The 13,834-nt window shown below is 41.3% G+C and overlaps 1 protein-coding gene across 2 annotated transcripts in view; it reads right to left on the bottom strand.

Moving 5' to 3' along the window:
* Positions 1–873: 873 nt before the first annotated feature.
* The window catches only part of mdga1 (MAM domain containing glycosylphosphatidylinositol anchor 1), a 167,399-nt gene continuing 154,438 nt past the window's right edge, over positions 874–13,834 (bottom strand). Inside the window, exons 17-18 of one of the 2 annotated variants that reach the window (XM_076722664.1) lie at positions 9,062–9,179; positions 874–3,035 (exon numbers count right to left, since the gene is read on the bottom strand). In XM_076722664.1, coding sequence (XP_076578779.1) covers positions 2,950–3,035; positions 9,062–9,179 — 204 coding nt within the window. In that variant the 3' untranslated portion in view covers positions 874–2,949. The remainder of the gene's footprint in view (positions 3,036–9,061; positions 9,180–13,834) is intronic. The other variant, XM_076722579.1, reaches the window with a different exon arrangement.

The following is a 13,834-nucleotide window of genomic DNA, read 5'->3' as shown; positions in this document are numbered from 1 at the left end:
TGACAGTTTGAGAAATATGACAAAGATTACAAACAACACATTTTAAGAGTTCCACGGTATTCTGTCTGTTAACTTGCAACTGTCACATGTCTAAATGCAATAACAAACAGTGGTAGTGTTTCCCCTGCTGCTCCTGTCTCTGAAATATGAAGTACTATGAGGAATGATATGACAGTTAGCATGATAAAATGCCATGCACGTCAATGCTTAATGATATTTCTAAAATGTATTTCGTACTATTTGGGTAATGTACTGACCAACAGTGTGTTGCTTCAGTCCTAACTAATGCTCATGATACAGCACAACTGAAGATGATATAAATACCACATAGCCGATTCCCTTAGCGATATAGGCTGGTGGAATTGGTGGTATTGCAATGAATGCCAAACACATTTTGCTATGTTGTCCTGTTGCAAAATGACAAGGACATTTTGAGGAGATTATAAAAAGTTGAAAATATTTTAAGCTTAGTCTTACAGGATATGATAGCGGAATAACAAGCTACATTTACAGAAACGCATGTCACACAAATTCTCCTCTAAAATAGTTTGTATAATTCAGGTACAACCTGCCTTCAGGTCCATTCATCATATCAAAGTGCATTTATAATGACAGAGATAAAGCTAGGATACATGAAACATTTTTGAGAGTTTGCTTAGCGCAGGTTTCAAAGTGCTTCCATGTTTTCAGAATACGTTACTGTCTGTCACAGATCTGTCAAACTTGCCTCGACATGGAAAATGCCATTCTCACCAGACTGGCTGAGCCAAACAGGCACATCATCTCTGTATGTTACGTATTGTTTATGATTGAAAGATCAATAGCACAATTTGTACCCACCACAAAAAAGAAAAACAAATAGATTTTTTTTTTAAAAAGTGCAATAATCAAAACAACATGACATGACACAGACAAAAGTACATACAGTGCTGAAAGGACTGATTCAGATGTAACGCACATGGTAATGAAGCAGACCAGCATACACAAGCAGATCAGTTACTGGAGCAGGGTGACTGATGAATGAGGAGTTTTCCCGAGATTGAAGCATGATGCCGCAAAATGCAAGGATACTACCCCCTGAATGATTCAAACAGCTACAGCTTTAATTGTGGAACTTCATGAATGGTGAACACACGCTAAATCAGAACTGAGATGCTCCCATCATGATGTGTTTTGGATCACACTGTTTTTCTGCAGACTGAACTGCTACCTTAAATGTAATCATGAACGACTGTATATAGATCTATAGATATGAGTATTGCTTAACTTTAACAATCATATCTATGTGAGTATGAAAACTGCTTACGCTACAGACATTCAGTGCTAATTAAGCAATGACAGAAAATCTGATATGCAATTCACACTGCACACCCGCCACACACTGACACTTTCCTCCATCTCTCACTCATAAGCGTATGGGGAATTCAGACATGACATTCATTAACATGAGGAGAAAGGAGTGCTCTCTGATCGCATATCCAAGTGAACTCACTGCAGGCTCTTTTCTGGCCCCCTGTACCACACCAGGCTTCCCTTTTCTTTCGAGACATATTCAGTTATGCCTTTGTGGTTGATCAATTCATGTGAGTCATGGTGTCCAGTAATGGGAAGTTCATGGTGAACGCTGCATCCACCGTCCACAGATGAGACGTGTTTGAGGCAGAGGGTGAGCTGAGGCCGTGACTGTGTTGTCAGCGAGGAAAACTGTGTGTGTGTGTGTGTGTGTGTGTGTGTGTGTGTGTGTGCCTGTTTGTGTCTGTGTGTGTGTGGAAAAAGCTGAAGTTTCTATCCAGGTGGCTTGGGTCGTCCTTGCATTTCCCTCTTCGTGCTCAATTCCGGCTCTGGCTCACAAATCATCTTCTCTTCCTCTCATAAATATTAATATAATACTTTATTACCCATTACCCTTGACCCTTTATAATGCCATAAACAAAAACAAAACAAATATCAAAAACATTGAATAGGTCTGACAAATTGCAACATCACATAATAAGTAGAATAAAACCCAAAGGAACAGCAGAGGTTGTATAAACGTTGTGCTTCTTTAATTTCACTTTGTAAAGTCCTCCACTGTCCTAGTTGTGTTTTAGTTTAAACTTTGTTATATTTAATATATATAGAGATAAATGTACACGTATAATCCGCACTGAGGTTAGTCTCTTGTGGCAAGCAGAGGGCAAGCAGAGAGGCTACCAGGAGCACCCTTCTTTTTTCCTCTGTTCCTAGTTCGTCCTTTCCTCACCATTCTGTTGTTTATTTATTCATTCATTCATTCATCAGTTTTTTTCCTCCATCTGTCTCTTTTGTCATTCGGTAGCTCCCATGGTCCCAAAGGTTGGGTTGGAAGGGAGATGGTCTTCGTGGATTTTTCCCCACATTCTCTCTCTCTTTCGCTTTCTTCCTGGAATCCCTGTTTCCTCATTTTATTCCCTCAGGTCCTTTGTCATCTTTGGTAGAGTGTCCGACACTTTGGTGTGTCTGGGGAATTGGGTGGAGGGGCCGTAGAGGATTTTGGTGGGAGGGAGAGGAGATACATGAGAGAGCAGATGAAGAAAGGTTGATGAAAGGGAGGCAAAGGTGACAAAGTGACACGCTGACATGGTTACAGTGAATCTAATCAGATTAATAGATCGACAAAGGAGAGAATGTGAAGTTCGACTGTCAAAGATCATTAAGTATGTTAACCATAAATACAGTATGAGCGCCAGTTGTAATGCTGAGCGTCTGGGGAGGAAAGGTTCAAAGAAAGCAGAGCAGAAGGAACTAGACAAAGACTTTGTGTTACTATTCATCTAAGCAAGAGGGATGAGATGGATACTCGAAGGATAGAAAGACAACAAGTGGAGAAGGACGGGAAAGGACAGGGAGAAGGGTAGAGAGAGAAGTAAAAGAGCGCGAGTCAGGGCAGTGTCTGTCACTACAGACAGGTGGTGTTGTGGGAAGTGCTCATCATCTGTAGAGTAGCGACAGGAAGCAGGAGAGGCCAAAGGTCAGCCAGCTGGCCAATGGGAGTGGGTGTGATCCACCAATCAGAACTGTGGAGACAGACAAAAAAAAAAGAGTCATCGTCGATGAAAAGAAAATACTTACAGACACCCTGTTACCACAGACATAAGTCCACTTCTGATTAGCCTTTTCACGTTTACTCATAAGTCATTCTTCCAAGAAAACACTGAAAAAAGTATTTTATCTACACTTCACATGTGCTGAGTGAGTGTCATGACTAAAAAGTTCATTCAGCAATGAATGAAACAGCTCAGTGAGACATAATTGTAATTCATTCATATTCAAAAATCTATGTGTTCACTTGATTTAATTATCCATTTGATTATTTGATTATTGATTTTACCAATGGTCTCGCAGTAACAATTGTCCTAAGACATACATCTGAATCATGAAGGTCTTTTTCTCTTGAAATCTCATGAATTCTGTAAATTGAGACTTTTTTCTTGTTCCTCGTTTTCTTTCTTTCTTTCTGTGTCTGTCCTTTGTAAACTGCACTTTATAAAGACCAGGTGAACCTTGACATTACATTAACTCCAGGCTAAGCAGATAACTGTACATGTATATATTCATCTCTTTGGCCTCAGGCTGTCTTCCAGCCTGAGGCTAAGCACAGTGGCATGTGTGATGAAAACACCGCGGTGTGGCAGAGAGTTTAGAGCTTTCTTCTGCGTAACAAAAAGCATCATTTGAACAATACAAAACCATGTTACCAATGTCGAAAGCAGGAGGAGGGCTATAGAAAGAAGGAAATGTTTTTTATGACTTCACATGGAGAAAAGTGAGAGACTATCAGGGACAGAAAGAGTCGAGTGGAAGAAGAAGCAAAGGGAAGATATGGAACCCAGAACGAGGGGGCGGATGAGTAAACAGAGAGATTCAACATTGAGATCCCACACTTTGTCATGACAGCATTGATATTTTAATGAGAAAAAGAAGTTACAATTGATGTCATCATCAATACGTGATGGATTGTTTTCCTTGAGTTTTTCTCTGCAGGTTGTTGTTGTTTGTGCGCAGTCAGAGCACGCAGCACACACATCTTCTGTGTGGTTTAAATTAATTGTTTCAATGATATGAATGACTGCAGACATGAGATCACCTAAGGTTTCCTTTCTGTTTTCTTGTGTTAAAACCTACAGTCCCACATGGAAGCAAAACACAAAGCACACTCATTCTCTTCTGTTACATACATAAAATATACTTTCTCTTTTATACAAAAATGCTGCAACAAATTATACGTACAAGCTGCTCAAAGACAGAGATTCATAAATACAAAGTAGATACTGTATTAAATAGATCAATATGATTTCATATCAGGGGTCCATCCTCCAGGCAGAAAATCAATATTTATAATAAAGCTTTGATCCGTACGCAGCGCCCCCTCCCCCAGACACACAGACACAGACACACACACACACACACACACACACACACCTTCCTACAGTATAGTTTGTGGGCAGCAGAAGTGAAACATGGTGTTCTACATCTCTCTCTGTGTGTCAGTGATTGTGTGTAAGTGCTTCAGGTGTATAGTACATATAGTACAGTATATGAGACACATCTATCTGATCTGTCAGAATAGTAATCCATGTGTAGTGCAATAGGACATTGCACTACACATGGATTACTATGGGCGTATGCGCTGCAATGTATTTTGCACGTGTTGGTGTTATGTATGTTATGGATGGTTTTATGTATGTTATAGTGCAGACAGCACACAGCTGTTTTAATTCATTCACATAAATCTGAGTCTGTACACCTGCATCATTGTGTTGCCCTTGTGCTGCAACCAACAAAAAAAAAAAAAACAACACTGTCTGCTTAACTACCAATGTCCAGATGATCACAGGTAAAATTGCATCATATCAAACAATCTTGTAACCTGCTTTTATCCCCTGCTTTAGAGTCCCTGTGGCTAAATGACAACATTTAATTGATCGGATTAATCAGCAGGTAAACCACATGCGTGAATAGATTTAATATAACCCCCTTGTTAAAACTATTATCCATCCACTGTCTCGCAAACTTGCAATGTTAATGCCCACTAGATCATGCTAAGCCACTTCCTGGTTTAAACTTGGGCTTAAAAAGATTAAGCAGTTTCAGACTTCATTTTGTATTGCTCCTGGATTACTGATTCACCTGTTTGGAAAGTTCTCAGAAAATTATAACGTGGATCAATGTGATAGAGCAGAAATAATGAAATGAGGAGGAAACTCCTACAATGGAGAAAAGTAACGAAAGTAAAACATAAAACAGTAAGAGACAAGCTCGCCTTCCTTCACCTCTCCTCTGAACGCACATTGGAGCCAGGCGCTCTGTGATGTATGCAGCCAGAGCCATGTCAGAGGCCCTCACCCTTCATTTGTGGAGGACTGTAAGATAGCGGTCCCCTGTGTGTGCACATAGTTAACCTGAAGTAAATGTGTCCATGTGAGAATGCCTTCACTGCAGCTGTCAAATGTGTGTACTGGTGATCTTACATGCAGCCCTGTGTGTGTGTGTAAGTGTTTACATGTACAGTAAGTCTCAGCTGAAAACACTTGTGGGAGGATACACATGTATGTGACAGTGAGTGTGAATGCAGAATGTGTGTTAGTGTGTGTGTGACACACAGGTGTGATGTATCAGCTGGGTGATGCTGCCAGTCTCACCTCCTGTGAGATGCAGGGAGCAGAAGGAAAGTCTCATCGGAGTGCACTCTTTCTCAGAAACAATGATTCACCCCCCCAATACACACACACTCTCTCTCACACACACACACACACACACACACACACAGTCATATGACAGTTTGTTGATCAAAGCTGCTATTGATGTTATATACTGCTTTGCAGCACTGACTCTCCATGTGTGTCTGTTTCAACCTATTTGTCTATCTATCTATCTATCTATCTATCTAAACATCTGTTAACACTGTTTTTTGGCAATGCTGGTAATCTATAATGTATAAACAGTACATATCCACAAAAACATGAATATGCCATTTCCCACACATGACAGAGACGCTGGTGTATGTGTAGCTTAATAAATCTGAGAAAAAACATGCATATGTATGTTTCCCTTTTTTTAGTTGTTATGCATCTGGCCCCTGTATGTCCCTTGGGTGAAGACAGCCTTACACAAGAACTTTGGTTTGTAGTCAGATGAACCCAATATATAGTATATAACCCTGATTTAAAAAAAAATTGTGACGCTGTGTAAAACATAAATAAAACAGAATGTGATAATTTGCTAATCTTTTTTGTAATATCCTCAATTGAAAACAATATATTCAATGTTTCACCTCATCAGATTAAGTGATTTTTGTAAATATGTGCTTATTCTGAATTTGATGAAGCAACATGTTTCAAACAAGTTGGGACAGGAGCGACTAAAGACTGGGAAAGTAGTGGAATGCTCCAAAAACACCTGTTTGGAACATTCCACAGGTAAACTGGTTGATTGGTAACAGCTGATAGTATCATGATTGGGTATGAAAGGGGCATCCTGGAAAGACTCAGTTATTCACAAGAGAGGATGGAGAGAGGTTCACCACTTTGTGAACACATGATTGAATAAAGGATATTATTACATGGGCTCAGGAACACTTGGAGACCATGTGCATCTTATGTGATGCATAATTGGTATGTTATAACTCAGCATTTTCCACTAAGTCATATTCCTTTTGATATCATCATACCTGGCAAACATGAATGGAGTTTAATCCTTTTCTAATCCTCATGTCACTTTGCCAACTCCGTGGTGGCAAAATCTGCACTCAAGACAGATGCATTTGTGTTTCTTACAGTGACAAAAGACTCATCAGTCGCCTGCCTGATAATTACCCATCTGTCTTCACTGTATGTGTCTGCCTGCACAAAACCTGCAGGGCACATATGCACACGTACACACGCGCACACTCGGAGAGCTCAAGAGCTTTCCTCTTCCTGTTTATACCTTCATCCATTATTCACTCTATCCGCCAGTGTCTTTACATGCACATATGTGCGAGATCACACACATACACACATCTCACACTTGGGATTTGAGGAGGTAAAAGCAGGATGTTAATAATTAATTTCCTCTTTTTTTCCTGTTTTGTGTTGTTTCCATGGCCCTAATGTTTTCCTCACAGTAGGTTCTAGAAATAAAAAAGTGAACGAGACCATGTCAAAGGTAGATTCTCATCACATGTTGCTGCATCAAATCTAGTTTATCGCACTAAAATTCTGTACACACACATCTATTGCCTGTATGTACTTCCGGGAATATGGTCCCTTCTCTTCTGTTGCTCAATCTGAGGTTTTGACTTTCTCCTCATTAAAATGTGTTTTTTCTCATCTGAACTGAGGATCTAAACATAGAGGGAAATTTACGATCTTGGACTATATGAACAAAAATTGACTTGACTCAAAGGAGTCACTCAAACTGCACTTAAAACAGAAGAGAACTTATGTTACAAACTAGTTCCTAACTGGTGAGATTACTTTATAGTCAAAATGAATCTGTTCAACAGCGGCAAATGCCAAAATAAGATGAAGTGAAACTAACTGGCTGGACAACAGTTAGATCAGTTATGTATTCTACCATAGTAAAGATCCATGTGATTGATTCTTATTCAGCTTCAGAGTTTCAAAGTGTCCCCATTTTACCTCCCAGCGATGGCAATGTGCTATAAGAGAACGCTGCCAGCTCGCTGCTGCTGTGCATGTGTGTACACAGAGAACGCAATGGAGGTTGTTATAAGAATTTAATGTTTGTGTGTGTGTGTGTGTGTGTGTGTGAGAGAGAGAGAGAGAGAGAGAGAGCGTGCGTGTGTGCGTGCATGTGTTCTTGTGTGTGTGTGTGTGTACGCACGTCTTGGCTGGCAGAGTTCAGCTCTTACTGTAGCTAAACTGCTGGCAGGTTTTAGTTTCATATTCTCTTTCTTCTTTCGGTTCTTGGACCTGTTTCTCTCTCCTTTTCTTTCCCTCTCTCCCTCTTTCTCACACACACATTCAGACACATCCACACATACTTTCGGTCACTCTCTGGCTTTGACCTTTTCTCTCTACGTCTCCTCTCCACACCCCAACCCTTTTGGCTATTTGAGTCTCTCTCCACACGCTTACATGGACATGCACTCATTCCTTGTAACTCACTTGGTTTTCCCTCTGGTTCACCCTTGAGGCGGAGTGGACTGTCACAAACAGTTGTTATAAGGAGCAAAATAGTGTTCTGTTACTCTATTTATGGGCCGATTGTGAGTTTGGTTTGACATGTCTTGCACGTCGGCATGAGTGGTGTGGAGACACTGTGGTCAGTTTATGGAGTAAAAACAACTCTCTTTCCCTCACCTTCACTCATGCTGTTTTTCTCTAAATCCTTCTCATGACACGCTGTCTCTCTGCCCTCTCTCGCTTTCACTCTAAAGGGTAAATAACATAAGCTTTTAGAGATGAAGAGCGGCGCGGAGAGGTATAGATATGTGTACATGGCTAATAGAGAACAGAAGGTAAGAGGAGAAGACACGATATAATGGAGGTGGGTGTGGGGGAGGCAGCGGGGGTGTGGCGTACGAACTGAAGAGGATGAAAAGATAGAGAGACATTTGAAGTAAATAAAACAATAGAAGCAGAGGAAGGACAGCAAATGATGATGAGGCTTCTGAATCAGCTCGGCAGTGACCTGTGGTGTCCACTTGTCAGCATACAGCCTCCAGACTGACAACCTGTTCTCTCTGAGCTATATTCCCACACCTCACAGAAGCTAAAGAAGATGTTTAGTTTTCTTTCTCTCATTCCTTTGAAAAGCCTGTCTCTACATTAATTCCCTTCTCCACTGCTTTAATTCTTTTCTTTTCAGCGAAATCAATTCAGCTCCGTTTAATTCACCGCTTTACTCGCATGTCTGCTGAAAACAAAAAATGCTATTAACACATTTTAGACCTTTAAGAATCATATTGCCTTCCTCATTGCAGCTCCCTGAAGGAGCTGCACACACAGACAATGAGGGGGGAAAAAGTTAATGACAGATGGTGTTGGATGTTTCTCTGGTTGTTTATGTCTCTCCACTCAAAAAAAGAAAATCTTACCTGTCTTACCTGCGCTGGCTACAGTGTTCTCCTGCTTGCACTTCCCTATGGTGATGGACACATCGTCGATGGCGATATCGCCCTCGAAACTCGGGCCTCGAATCCCTTCAAACACAATCTGGTAGGAAGAGAGAAAGAGGCAGATGGATGTTGGGTGCGTGTGTATGACATCCGGTGAGTCAAAAACACAACCAGTGCCCTGCTAGAACAAACCTGACATAAATGAGTAACCAGTTATTGCCCCAAAACTCGACCAGATCTCAAAGTGGCAAAATGAATGAATGAAATGGCATTGTGTTTTAAAAAGACAACATGCTGAAGCACTGATCAAACAGCACAGATAACAATATGCAGGTAGTGACATCCTTGAGTATTAAATATTTAGAAGTTGTGTTCTTAACTCATAATCATTTGTGGACTCGCAACAACAAAACTAAACAGGAGACTCATCTGAAAACGTTCCAGACGAATTCCCCATTTTAGCCACCAGCCATCTGGTTTTGACTGACAGCCTAATTATTGTGGTGTACCAAGGCACCCGGCTAATCAAAAACCAAGCGTATTCTGTCTGGAATATGAGGAGGGGAAAAGCAAATAAACAAGGAAACTTTGTTGCACTCAAAAAAACAAAAACAGTTCTCATGACTGCAGTTATTGGGTTTAACTGCAGACTGGCACATTGTAATGTATAATTTTAAATATGATAACCGAAGTGCTTCCTGTGCAATCATGTCTGACAGATTTTCAATTCTACAGTAATAATGGCTTATTCTATCTGTTAAGTGGCCTCTACAGAAAGTGGTGCGTGGGCTCGTGCATATATAACAATATTTCCCACTACATCTGCCAACTATCCCTTGAGCAAGGCATGTAACCTGCAGGTTATTCCAATAATAAGGTGTGACTCTGTGTGCGAATGTGATGCTGATGGAAAACCTGCCTGCATTCTGCCTGTATATCACGCTTGTACTCATATATAACAAGACAGCAAGTGGGTGCATGCATGGAGGGGTGGCAAATATGCATGACTAGCCTCACTTTAAAAACTCCATCTGCTCACACCAATCTGCTATTTTAGCAGAGTATTTAACCCAGTAGACAAGTAGAACAGACCCACAATCACTGTGTGTATAACTATATCAAGCTATACCAAGCTTGATATACAGTATTTATGAACCAGGTTCTGACCCGCCAAGGAGAAAAGCCCGACACGACCCCACAGATGTTCTGAGGAAATGAAATGGCAGAGCAAACACACTGTGGTTACCACCTCTCGCTGCTGGGACATTCTTTGCCTGTGTTTTAATCTGTGTGTTGTGCTGTGAGTGTATTACAGCAATGTTTATATAAAACAGAAATGCATGTGGCAGATACCAATAACCTATTGATTGCCATAGACAAGGATCAGTGTGACTGTGTGCATGTGAGTTCATTTTACCAGTTCACCTCTGCAGAGGAATCCAAGTTAAAGGTGAATAAAGAAACACAGTGGGAACTGGTAATTCTGTAATCGCCCCTCACGTAGTTTAAGCAACCTCTGGTTCAGTTGCTCAAGAATTAACTGAAGCCAGTGTGGCCTCTAACAGACTGACCAGAGTTTGGGTACACGCTGCAGGGCATGTATGCTATACCTGCTACAAGCTTGCACAATGGGCAGCTTAAGTACTCACTCTTCTGTTGCTCTCTCTGTGTCTCATGCTGGCCTCCTCTCCGAACAGAGAGCCCATTCAATTACATTCATAAAGGGGAGGGAAACACAAGAGCAGCGCCACCCCTTTTTACTTTAGTCCCACAACGAAAGATCTTCTTTGAATGAATAAATAAAATAATTAGGAGAACCTTGGAACTGGCGGTGTGGAGGGAGAAAGGAGAGAAGTGCAGCAGAAAAGGCCGGACGGGTTTAGCTGGTCGGCTCATTTGTGCAAAAGGATTATTTGATTTACCAGGCAGAGGGTAGCTGTGAGGGAAATTCAGGGGTAGTAGAAGGAAGAGGCTAATTGGTCAAAAGGCCGTGGTCATCTAATTTATAAATGCTACGATGCTGTTTCTTCACCATGTAGCCGCGGTTAACGTTTTGTTTTATTTATGTACTTTCTTGTAAATTTGCGTTGCTAATAGAACCAGCCGAGCACACAATATCCCTATAGGCAACAACACACACACATGCATACAAACACACCTACATGGACACCGAGCTACGCATGCCTGCCTCTTTACACCTGCAAGTGCTTCTGAATTAAACAAGCCGCAGCAAAGATGCCAGATTGTTGTATAATTAGAGACGATGAGAAAAATAATTGGGGGAAGGAAGCCCAGAGACTAACACTGGCCTTGACACATTATTACAGAGAACCACAGCACAAATAACCCTCTCCTTTAAGCTACATAACAACGCAATCACGCCAAGCATAATAATTTCCTCAAAGATATCAAACAGAGTGGTACAGCACAAAGCAATGCAATATCCTGCAATGCAACACAGGATGGCAAAATAATTACTTTATGTGTTTATATTTTGTGGAGAGGCTCAGGAAGCCAGGCCTGTGCCCTTTCACTTGATGTTCACTGCTGACAGATCAAGCTGAAGTATGAGTTGCCTGTGCCAACACTTAAACATCACTGCTGGGCACTGCACTGACGTGAAGTATAAACTCAGTTGTAGTTTCTCAAAGTTTCTCAACCTAAGGAGTGCTGAGACTGCTTGGTGTGCAGTCATGGAACATTTTTAGGACTAACATTTGTCAGATATAATTTTAATTAAAAACATGAAGCACATAGGGCGCACCAGTATTTGTTTTTTTTGTTTTTTTTTCTGTGCACTCAGAAGTAAATTACCACAGGATGCTTGTGAAAAATTCACATGCAAATTTTGACTCCTGACTCTTCAAGCACCAAGGATCATGAGACTGTGGGATGTAAAAATGGGGTGGTGGGTCGTGAAAGGCTGCTGTTGTATATAATGTGCCTGATATTAAACAATGACTTTTACCAAATATCCATACTGTTCTAGAAAGGTGGACAACAAAATCTCTTCTCAAAACCATTATGAGTAGAATTCCCAATTTTTGGTCTAAGAGTTTGCAGTGTGTGACACAGAGAGTGTGTGTGTGAGGAAGACTGAGTGAGACAGACAGCTCATGTATGTGTGTGCTTATGTGGGACTGCAGGATCAAAGGGTGCACAATAAAGTGTCAGGTTGGAGTTGTGAATGTGTCGTTTTGTTGAGCCTTGTAACCTTTAATGTTCCCATTGATGTGCTGTCCACATACCAGAGGGGACGCAGCCGTAAGAGAGAGAGAGAGAGAGAGAGAGAGAGAGAGAGAGAGAGAGAGAACGAGTGTGTGTGTGTGTGTGTGTGTGTGTGTGTGTGTGTGTGTGTGTGTGTGTTTCAGAGAGAGAGAGAGAGAGAGAGAGAGATGTACTGAGTACAGAGACAGCTTTGAAATACCAGTGCAGAAGAGAGTCAGTGCACTGTGAGGCACACAAATGTGGTTTGGCCTGGTTTCCAACAAGCCCCCCAGGTACCAAACACTGCGAGCAACACAGATGGCCTCTGGGTAATCCACAGAGGAGCAAGTGGAGACACAAATAATCTACTATAACATGTTACTTTTTTTCCCCCATTGATTTTACGTACATGTAATCTCTGCTTTGTAAGTTGGTCTCCACGAACAACCATTCACTCTGATCATTTCATGTTTCAGACAGGAATGCGACTGGCAAGCTTGCAGACGTGAGACAGATGGTGGTTGCATGGAACGATAAAAACTTTAAGCACTCACTACAGATATACTAATTGACAATGCAGTCGTAGAGACATGTTTTTCAGTGTGTATGTGCAGCTCAAATAAAATGTTTCATTTTCTCTAAAGATGCAATAAGCCAAAATCATGTGCAGAGAAGCTCCTACTGTGGCAGTTCACGTTTCATGAATTTATAACTTGAATAGACACAGGCAGTATGCGGTAATCATGGCCAGCGGGCAGTAAAGAATTTAAATTCTAATGTTCCTTATCGGTTGGCTCGACCACTGTTTACAATAACAGCCTTGTATTAATGCAAGCCATCGGCTGGGCTACAGCTCTTTAGAAAGGCAGGAGGGGAGGCTGTTCTCAAAGACATCATTACTTTTGTTGGACGGAGCACAAAGAGAGAGGAAATGCAGAGACGAGTGGCAGCACCTCAAAGGCCTTCGGTGTATGCAGTCAGTGAGCTGTGCACAGGACTAGAAAGTTTGTGTTCTCCGTGGACATGCTCTCAACATGAAGCAGAAATGAAACAAGCCTCGACATGCAGTCGCTCCTGCACTCTGTGGAACAAAATAACATTTGCTTCAAAAAGCAGTTCTCTGGGAATTCAACTGAATTTGAAAATCATGGGAATGTCGTTCACATGAGAAATTTGAGATAACAGATAATGATCACTGCAAGGTTACTGCTGTTTATTTTTCTTAGCAAATTGGGCTAATGGCTCCTTCAGTTGTACTGAAAAATAATCTGCATTAAACTTCAAAGCAGACACACACGCAGCCACTACTGTACTCCACAATATAGGGAGTATTCATCTCCAGTGGCTGATGCTGCTAACTGCTGTTGAGACACAAGAAAGGCACTGCATCCAACATGATCACCTCACTGTAGAGACCCATTCATAAAAACACAGTAATGCAGGCACATCTGAAAAGGTCAGCATGACCATGATCCACATCCCTCCTCCAAACCTTGACTGAGCCTGGTATGGACATTACCCAGCTTTGGTAACCCAGCCTTTCAG

Source organism: Chaetodon auriga, chromosome 1, assembly GCF_051107435.1.
Source record: "Chaetodon auriga isolate fChaAug3 chromosome 1, fChaAug3.hap1, whole genome shotgun sequence".
Taxonomy (NCBI): domain Eukaryota; kingdom Metazoa; phylum Chordata; class Actinopteri; order Chaetodontiformes; family Chaetodontidae; genus Chaetodon; species Chaetodon auriga.
Note: the sequence above shows the minus strand (reverse complement) of the source record. Positions and strands in the feature narration are given on the sequence as shown.